Genomic DNA, 9434 nt, shown 5'->3' with positions numbered 1-9434 from the left:
CGAGCTACTGTATGAGCGCTGCGGCCGTTCTTGTGCGTACTATGAAATCCTACAGGCACCACTGAGAGATACGCATTATCAAAAAAGCTTTAGTAAGAACGTACTGCACACGTTAGATGGGTGTGAGGTGATAGATTGCCTCCAGTTTAACTTGAAATCAGCTCCGTAATACGCAATATGCCCCCAGCGGACGTCGTACTACACCGTTGAAAAGCTTCGGAAGTGACTGACAAAAATGGCGGAGAGACTAGAAGGACTGATAAGAGTCTGAATGGACGATTCTCTATGACCTCTCTTATACAGATATAAATAGAAAGGCTGCTGCGTGGAGAAAAGTTGCCCAGGACGTTGACATGTCACGTCGGTTAAATGTGATATAGCGGTATAATGTCAATAGTTCGATGTCTGTTGCTAGCTAACCAATTAGCATTAGCAGGTTTGTTTATCCGTACCATAGCAACTAGGGGTGGAACGGTACACTGAAGTCACGGTTCGGTTCATACCTCGGTTCAGACATCACGGTTCGGTACAATGGAGGGAAAAGCATAACAAAAATGCAGAAGGCATTTTTTTTTATTGTGCATGTCTCAGGCTGTACCACCTAGTGTCCTCCAGTCTCTCCCCTGAGCTAGCTGCAACAGCCTGAAGTGTATAAAGTAAGATGTAAACAGTAAACAATAAGTAGGCTACCCCACATCATCTCCAGACTCCATCTGGAACTTGTAAACAAAATAAGACAATCAAGCTAGTAGTGTGATATGGCAGCCAAGCGCTGCTCTCATATGTGAATGCACAGAGCAGGGGAGTTAAAAGAGCAGCTTCTTACACAGAGCAGTTGGCTAATTGTGGTGTTAGCTTCACTCGCTAACAGCGGAGCTAGCAGCAAACAGCGAAGCTAACGGCGGAGCTAACAGCTAACGGCGGAGCTAAAAGCGGAGCTAACAGCAGAGCAAACAGCGAAGCAAATGGGCCTGGAAGCTATTTGTGGTCGAGGCAAGAAGGGATACAGCTACAGTACATCTGTGTTTGGTTGTATATGGAAGGGACTAGTTTGCTTCATGTGGACTCACTCATTGACATATATATAGGACTCACTGGACCGACTGGACATGTAGGCGGAGCTTGGGAGCTTTAGAGCTAAGGCAGGGCTACAGATTAGGTGTCCCTAAGAAACACATATGTAACAGTAGTTCCACATTACATGAATTCATTTGCACGCGAGTTTTATTTATTTTTATACCGTGTAAATTCATGTACCGAACCGAGACGGCCGTACCGTTTCGGTTCAATACGAATACATGTACCGTTCCACCCCTAATAGCAACGCTAACTTCCGCTGGAATTGTCGGACAGGAACCGTCTGTAGCCTTTCGCAAGAGTTAAAATTTTTTGAATGCATCCGGATAACCAACTGACACGATTTTTTTTTCGCACCGATTTTTTTTCCGTACCGCACTCGTTCGGACCCATTCGCATGCGGTCTGCGAATCTCCATAGGAAATGAATGACTTCCGGTCATTTCGAAGCCGTATCGGAGCTGTTTTCAACTGTCAGTGGGGAAGGCGGCGTAAAGCCAGAGCATTTTATCTCCAGTGACGACAACTTTAAATCCTTAAAACACTTGAAAGCAAACAATGCTTAATTCTGAAGTTTAGACATGAGTCTGAAAGTGAGAGAATAGTTGATAGTTTCATTAGTCAGCCTTTAACTCACCTACATATTCATCCATGTTGAAGGTCTTCACATATTTGAATGAAATATCTCCACTTCTGTAGAATTCAATTAACTTCTTGTAACAGCCATAGGGAGTACTCCCTGGAAGAAATGGGACACATTAATATACGTTCCGCTTAATGTTGATAAAGTTACAGAAATAGTTTGTCTGTGTCAGTATTGTCTGTGTGAATGGTGCTCACCTGTAGGTAGGCCCAGAGTGAAGTATCTTTCAGCGGAGGGCTTGAACTGGATGATTCTGTTGCGGATGTATTTTGCTGCCCACTCACTGGCCAGGTCATAGTCGTCCAGAATGACCAGCCTCATTGTATTGGCTTACTAAATGAGTACGAAGAATATTGACCCTTTCAATGGAATTCAATTGACAGGCAACAGTCTGGCCCCTTATTAAATTCCTGTCAGTTGATGTCATTCATTTACACTGCAACCATATACCTATTTAACAATAATACGTATACGTATGTAGCTATGCACTGCAACAGGAAAATACCTTGGGGCCATTTAGAATGATTAATTACAACTGTGAAATGTTCTATATAAAAGTTACAGCTTAAAAAACGTTAACGGTCACCAGGTTTTTTTCTGGCGCTCTGATGGAGAAAGAGTAGTAACGTTATGAGAAAATGCCATTCAAAAACTGGCAACAGAATGTGTTCTTTGCTAGGTTATCGAAGTTGTTGCAGTTCAATGCGTCAATTATTTAAAATACCTTCGCAAATATAGGTTTGGTTGGCTGTTATCTACTATCACAGTTAACATTGTCCATAAGCAGCAGGACTCTAACGTTAGTCAGTTATCAGAGGGATGTATCACTTGAGGCCGTGGCTAATGTTAGCAAGCGAAGCAACTTGAACAGAAGCGGAATGTACAGTTACGTTACTGCTGACAAGTCGGTTCATGTCACTCAGCTAAGTTAATCTGAAAGTACTAGCTAGTTAGTTAGTTAGTTGGTTAGCTTTTAACATGAACTACACAGTTCAACAGTTATATGTTTTACCTGTTAAAATGCGGAGTTTGTCAGACGAGAAGTCCGTGTTTTGTCACGTGAAAAACTGGTCAAATGATTTCACCGTGCAGAAAGTATGGAAGTCCGTTTGGGCCAAAATAACGTAATTTAAAAGATAATACATTCTAAAATTGTTAAGAATAGATTTAATGAATAAATCTTAATAGTATGACTAAATTATTGACCATGTGTAGTTAAAAAAGCCAGCTCATTAATTATTTCAGCATACATATATTAACAGTCTTTTCATGGCATTTGCCTTTTTCACGGCAGTCATTTTGACCATAGACTGTATATAAGAATGGACCAACAGATCCCGTTGCTCTGGAGGGAGACCAGTGAAGGTTAGAAGCACTTTTCCAGTGATGGCTGAGCGTTACTGCGCAGCCTCCAACTGAGAGAGACGACGTAAATGTGACGGAGCAACCTGTCTGAAAGTTGTAAGTCTTCTGGTAGCTGTGCCAAGAGAAATCTCAATCATTCCGAATATTGCAGAGACAAAGAGCGTAGGTATATGTAAGGAGATAACATAGGCACAGGCTAATTATTGCTAACTAAAATGCTAGTTAACATTAGTAATTACACTTAAACAGCTAATGTGAGATGAAACTGCCTGCGCTCTTCTCCTGTACTATACGGTAATTCCTCTACTATGCGACAGTAAGTCCTATTTTTACAAAAACATCTGCTACGGAGCCATAACGTGAGGTACAAGGTAATGGAGCCTTTTATACATTGTCGTGTTTCTTTAGAAATAAACAATGGACAAATAGAGTCTTTAAACTCTTCAGATGTAAAGTTATTCGCTGTCAAAGTAGCGCCAAAATGAATGGCAGTCAAAGGAATGCTAACGGGAGGTGATGGCTTGTTAGCATCAAAATGGCGCCATAGGAGGTTTGCGGTCCGAGGAGAAGCTCACCCCCTTGATTTTGACTTGTCATAGGAAAAACAAGATGGCGGTCGAGTAAGTACGTTATTGCTGAACTCCTGCACAAAAGTTTTATTTCGGTGGAAAACTAAGAAATACGATATCCTTACATTGTCGGACTGGTGTACTTGTGGAAACAACCATATGTCATCCTGTGACAGAAAAAGAATGAACAAGAGTAAGAAGAACGTTGTTCCTGAAGTACAGGCAGGTAACGCTAGTGATGGGCAATGAAGCTTTGGTGAAGCATTGAACCACTTAGAAGAATTGTTTTGAAAATGGGTTCATTACTCAAAGCTTCAGTAACAGCGACCTCGCCTGGTGAAGTGCCAAGGCTGCATCTAAATTATCCTGGCAAGATAGTGGACAGGAGGCTTTTAGACTAGTGACACACACACACACACACACACACACACACACACACACACACACACACGGTGCACATGTATACTAAGCATGGGATATCATTCTTTTCACAAATAAAGATTGATGAATTTGTGTATTGTGTTATTGGGTATTGGGGAGAAAGTGCTTGGGAAACAGAGGATTTGCTGGGAAAATATGGCACAAGTTGGGTGTGCTTGTGTAACTATGGCCAGGGGGTATGTGGGATAGGGAACACTCAAAGTTTTTTATTAAGGAACATTATTTTTTCCACACTTTTTAGACTGAGCTGAGTTTCTTTTTCTGCTCACAACCTCTCCACATTTAGAGAAAATTCGTTCAGAGGGAACGGACGACGCCAGCTGACCCTTTTATCCAAAGCACCCATGCATACATAACATACCTTATCAGGAGCAATCAGAATAAAGTTTTCCCACGTCAGAACGACCTCTCTTCCTAGATGCTTCCATAGTAGGTTAATGAAAATAAATCGATACAAACAAACTAATCCTTGTCACTGTAGAGCAGGGGTCTCAAACTCAATTTACCTGGGGGCCGTTCGAGGCAGAGTGTGGGTCAGGCTGGGCCGCGTCTTCAAGAAGTATTCAACAAAAGTATTCTTTGTTTGCTTTCTTAAATAAATCTTGTTGCCTCAATAGACATTTTTTAAGACCCGGTTCTTTCTCTCATCTCCCTGGTATTTTGTATACTCCTCAGCATGTCTAGTTGAGTAATGATGTCTGATGTCATATTCCTTGTAGGCTACACCGCAACTTTCTCTGTGCATATGAGACATGTAGAGGTGCTCCTGTGCTCGATAGAAAAAATATTCCGTCTCCCACTTTCACTGAAATTGCCTGTGCTCGTCGCCAACCTTTCTCTTCACGGCACGTTTTGAGAGAGACATGACTGGAACTGGGTGAAGGCAGATATTTTCCGTCACTCTGGAACACGTTTCAACCAAGTGACTAACGTTGATGCTTCCCCAGGTACTTCACGGTTGGCTAGCTTGACAACCGTTGACAACAAACGCCGCAGTCACAAGACTAGCTATGGTAGCCCGTAAGTGCTAAACAAATAAAATAAAAGCGTGGCAAGCGTGGCAAGCGCGGCACACGCAACGACTCAGCAAAAAGGTGCGTTTCAGAACAACGCGCGGGCTGCACTGACACTAAACTTTGATGTCAAGTAGGGGGGCCACAAAATATCAGCCCGCGGGCCTCAATTGGCCCCCGGGCCGCGAGTTTGAGACCCCTGCTGTAGAGGCTACTACGAACCAAACACAATGTTGTGCATTAAAGTCATTAAAGCACGGATCGAAGCTTCAGTGTCAGAGTGCCATCACTAGGTAACGCTCTGATAGTCTCGTGCCACGACTATGCTAGCACTATATCGACGGTAGAAGTCTCCATGTCAGATTTCCCCCCTCTTCCTGTGACTCTGTGTTATTCCCCAGCTGCAAAAAAGGCTCTCTATGTAACTAAACTCGACTCAACACCCCAGGATAACGTCGTTATCTCTACCCTCTCTCAGCTTAAGGAGCAGGCTGACTCCATAAAAATGTTGGTGAGTGAAAACTCCAAGAAAATTGATAGAAATGTGCTGAAAATTGGAGGGCTGAAGAAAACTCTAGACTTTGCTTGTAGTGAATTAAGAACAGAAAGTAAAGAGTGTTGATGGTCGTCTTAAAGAGGAAGAAATAAAAACATAGATGGCCACCTGCGCGTGATAGCGGTAGAAATACATACTTTAAGCTTTTCATGGAAAGATATGATTTAACTGACATATGGAGAATTGAAATCCCAGATGTTTTATCCTTCACCTGGAGTAACAAAGACAAAACTAGGCTTTCCCGTATAGACTTTTGGCTAGTGTCTAAAAGTATTAAAGATGTGTCAGTAAACATTCTTCCCTGCCCCTTAAGCGATCATAAAGCAATTTCTATAAAATGATTTCCCTCAGATGGTTGCAAAGCCAATTATTGGAAATGAAATAACTCTCTTCTTAAAGTTGAGGAGGTTAAACAGAAAATCCCACAGTTGATAAAACACTTTTTTCACAAAGCTGAGATGGAAAAATCCTTTAGTGTTAATTGGGAGTTATTGTTGTTAGTTATGAATCAGCCAAATATTTTAGGAAGCTTGGTAGCAATCTTGCTAAAATGAGGAAATTAGAGGAACAAAAAGTTATCACACGTATATCTGTCTTGTCTCAAATATCACCAGATGCTTTAACAGAGGAGGAAAAAATAGAAATGTTTAATTTACAAGAGAACCTGGATACAATATATAAGAGGAAGGCGGAAGAAGCTTTTATAAGGTTTCGGAAGCAGTGGTTAGAAGGAGGAGAACAGAATTCTTAATATTTCTTCAAACTGGAAAAGTACCATGCAAAAGTTCATACCATTAAAAACATTGAGAACTCTATAACTGATGATCAACAGTTAATATCTAACTTTTGCGCCTTTTACTTTTACAAAAAGCTATATACCTCAGAATATTCAGAAAACGATGCCTTTATATTCCTCAACTCTCTACATATCACCCCTCAACTCGACAACTCAGAAAGGGATCTCCCTGATCTCCCTTTAACCCTGGCAGATGTCAGTGAGTGTTTGGAACTTTTAAAAGACAAGTCCCCGGGGACAGACGGTTTATCGTCGGAATTTTATAAACTGTTTTCCCAGCAGATGGCGCCCTTCTTATTGCAGGTATTTAATGAAAGCATATCAACCAATACCTTACCTTGGAGTATGACTCAAGGTCTGATTACTTTAATCCCTAAACCACGCAAGGATTTACTTTATATTGATAACTGGCGTCCAATTTGTCTTTTAAATAATGATTATAAAATGTTGGCCTTGATCTTTGCTAGAAGAATAAAAAAAGTGTTAAACTCTATAATTGATGAAACACAATCAGGATTTATGCCCAATAGGAATATCTCCAACAACATTAGACTAGTCTTAGATCTAGTTGACTATTCATATTTAATTTCAGACGACGGCTTCGTGTTTTTCTTAGACTTTTTCAAGGCTTTTGATACCGTCGAGCATCATTTTCTCTATTATTCACTTAAGAAGTTTGGCTTTGGGGATTTCTTTTGTAATGCGATCAAAACTCTCTACAATAATGCAAATTGCTCCCTTAAACTTAAAAATGGGTCCTCGCCCAGATTTGAAATTAAATGTGGAATTCGGCAGGGATGCCCTATATCTCCCTACCTTTTTTTGCTTGCAGCCCAACTTTTATGTGAACATATTAAATGTAGTCAATTGCAGGGTATTTCCATCGCTGATAAGACAATTATTTCAAGTCAACTGGCAGATGACACAACACTCTAGTTCCTCTAGCAATTTCTATAATAGAAGTCTTCAGTAAAGCTTCTGGTCTCCGTTTAAATCTTAAAAAATGTGAATTACTAGCACTTAAAGATTGTGATGTTGATTTGATCGCTAATATTCCTGTGAAAAACAGGATTCATTATTTAGGGCTTGTTATTGATAAAAATGAACTCCAAAGATGCAAGAATAATTTCACTCCCATTGTTGAAAAAACAAGAAAGAAATTCAACCTTTGGCTTTTACGTGACTTATCATTAAAAGGCAGGATTCTACTCTCGAAGGCTGAAGGAATATCAAGATTAACATACGCTGCACTGTCTTTATATGTAGATCAACAAATGTGTAAAACTATAGACAAAGTTCTATATGATTTTGTGTGGAAAAACCGCAATCACTATCTGAGAAAGTCTGTTTTAATGAATGAGTACAGTAAGGGTGGCCTCAGTTTCCTAGACTTTACTTCCTTAAATAACACTTTCAAAATTAATTGGATTAAATGTTAACTTAAATTGTCCAACCTCCTTATGGAATTTTATTCCCCATTATGTTTTTTCCTCAGTTGGTGGACACATTCCTCTTAAACTTTCTTCATTCCATAAACAAATGCTGCTGGCTTGGTCTTTAATTTACAAGCATCATTTTACTCCTTACTTAGGTCTTATATTTGGAACAACTGATATATTTTGTATAAAAACAAATCAATTTTCTTTCAGCAGTGGGTTGACAACAACATATTGTTATAAGTCAATTACTCAACCAGCATGGTCAGCTTTATAACTATGTTGAGTTTATTCATCACTACGGCATCCCTGTCTCTCCGAAGGAATTCTCTATTGTTTTTGATGCAATACCTTCAGCTGTCGTTGCACTCTTAAAGATTTTAATGGAGTTGGTGATCACCAGGGTTCAAAATTAACATTTTTGTCTACCAGACAAATGGTTACTGAATGTTCAATGTTACCAGCCACGCAATAGTTTACCTGTTTTTTTGGCTGGTAAGTGAAGCAAATCTACTAGCCACTTGCATATTATACCAGCATTTGGCTGGTATATGGTGCTAATTTTGAACCCTGGTGATCACCATATAATGTTAAATGTGAAAGAAACAATTGTTGGGAATATTTTCACTACAAGCTAAAAGTAAGAATAAGGCAACTCGTCAACTCTTTCAACAAGATGTTAAGAGTACACCTGCCGCTTTATCGTACTGGTCTTCATATGTTGAAGAGATTTGTTGGGAAAAGTTTTTCTTAACCAACAAAGTTAAAGAGATCTCTTTCAAAATGCTCCACAGATTTTACCCAACTAACCATTATCTACAGAAAATGAAAAAAGACATTGATATCAGCTGTACTTTTTGTGGAGAACTAAATGAAACTATTGGTACTAATGGTACATTTATTTGGGTCTTGCCAATATACCAAGAAACTTTGGAGCAGATTATCACATTTTATTGCTGTTCATATCTACCCTCAATTCACATTACTTTGGGAAAATGTATTGTTTGGATTCACTCAATATGATAGAAAGAGTATTATGTGATAAATTTAATAATTATTTTAACCAAATTTTATTTACGCAAGTCAAAGTTTTTGGAAAAAAGCCATGCTTTCTGGAGCTGGCTGCCAATATTAAACATTTTTTTTTCATTTCTGACTGTACATACAAAAAAGCTGTTAGATCATATGACTTTTGTAAGCTTTACAAAATATTTGTATGAAGTTTTTTTGCTTAGTTTTTTTTTTTTTTCCTTTAGTAACCCTCTGGCTCGTTTAGAACGTAGACTGTTAAGACGTACAGAAGATGTTGCTTCCTACTGTATGTCCACATTCTTCAATAAAGGGTTCTCCATAGAGGTCTCTCAATCGACTTTTTGATGTCGTAAAGTTGCGTGGCATCACGGGAGTTGTTTTTATTTCTTTGCTTTGTAAAAATTAGGCAGCACTTTAGGTACCCAAGGTTGTACATAGATAGGCAGGTATAGGACCAGCATGCACCTGGGAGGGTCTGTGTTTTTCTAACCAGAAAGATGCAGCATA

General features: G+C 39.5%; 1 protein-coding gene across 3 annotated transcripts in view; it reads right to left on the bottom strand.

The window, feature by feature from the left end:
* The window catches only part of LOC116065759 (glucosamine-6-phosphate isomerase 2), an 8681-nt gene extending 5842 nt beyond the window's left edge, over positions 1-2839 (bottom strand). For 2 of the 3 annotated variants that reach the window (XM_031321375.2, XM_031321373.2), the window contains exons 1-3: positions 2732-2839; positions 1917-2052; positions 1714-1815 (exon numbers count right to left, since the gene is read on the bottom strand). In XM_031321375.2, coding sequence (XP_031177235.1) covers positions 1714-1815; positions 1917-2040 — 226 coding nt within the window. In that variant the 5' untranslated portion in view covers positions 2041-2052; positions 2732-2839. Of the gene's footprint in view, positions 1-1713; positions 1816-1916; positions 2055-2731 lie in introns of all 3 variants that reach the window. The other variant, XM_031321374.2, reaches the window with a different exon arrangement.
* Positions 2840-9434: the final 6595 nt, after the last annotated feature.

The sequence above is a fragment of the Sander lucioperca genome, chromosome 18 (genome assembly GCF_008315115.2).
Source record: "Sander lucioperca isolate FBNREF2018 chromosome 18, SLUC_FBN_1.2, whole genome shotgun sequence".
NCBI classification, from domain to species: Eukaryota; Metazoa; Chordata; class Actinopteri; order Perciformes; family Percidae; genus Sander; species Sander lucioperca.
Note: the sequence above shows the minus strand (reverse complement) of the source record. Positions and strands in the feature narration are given on the sequence as shown.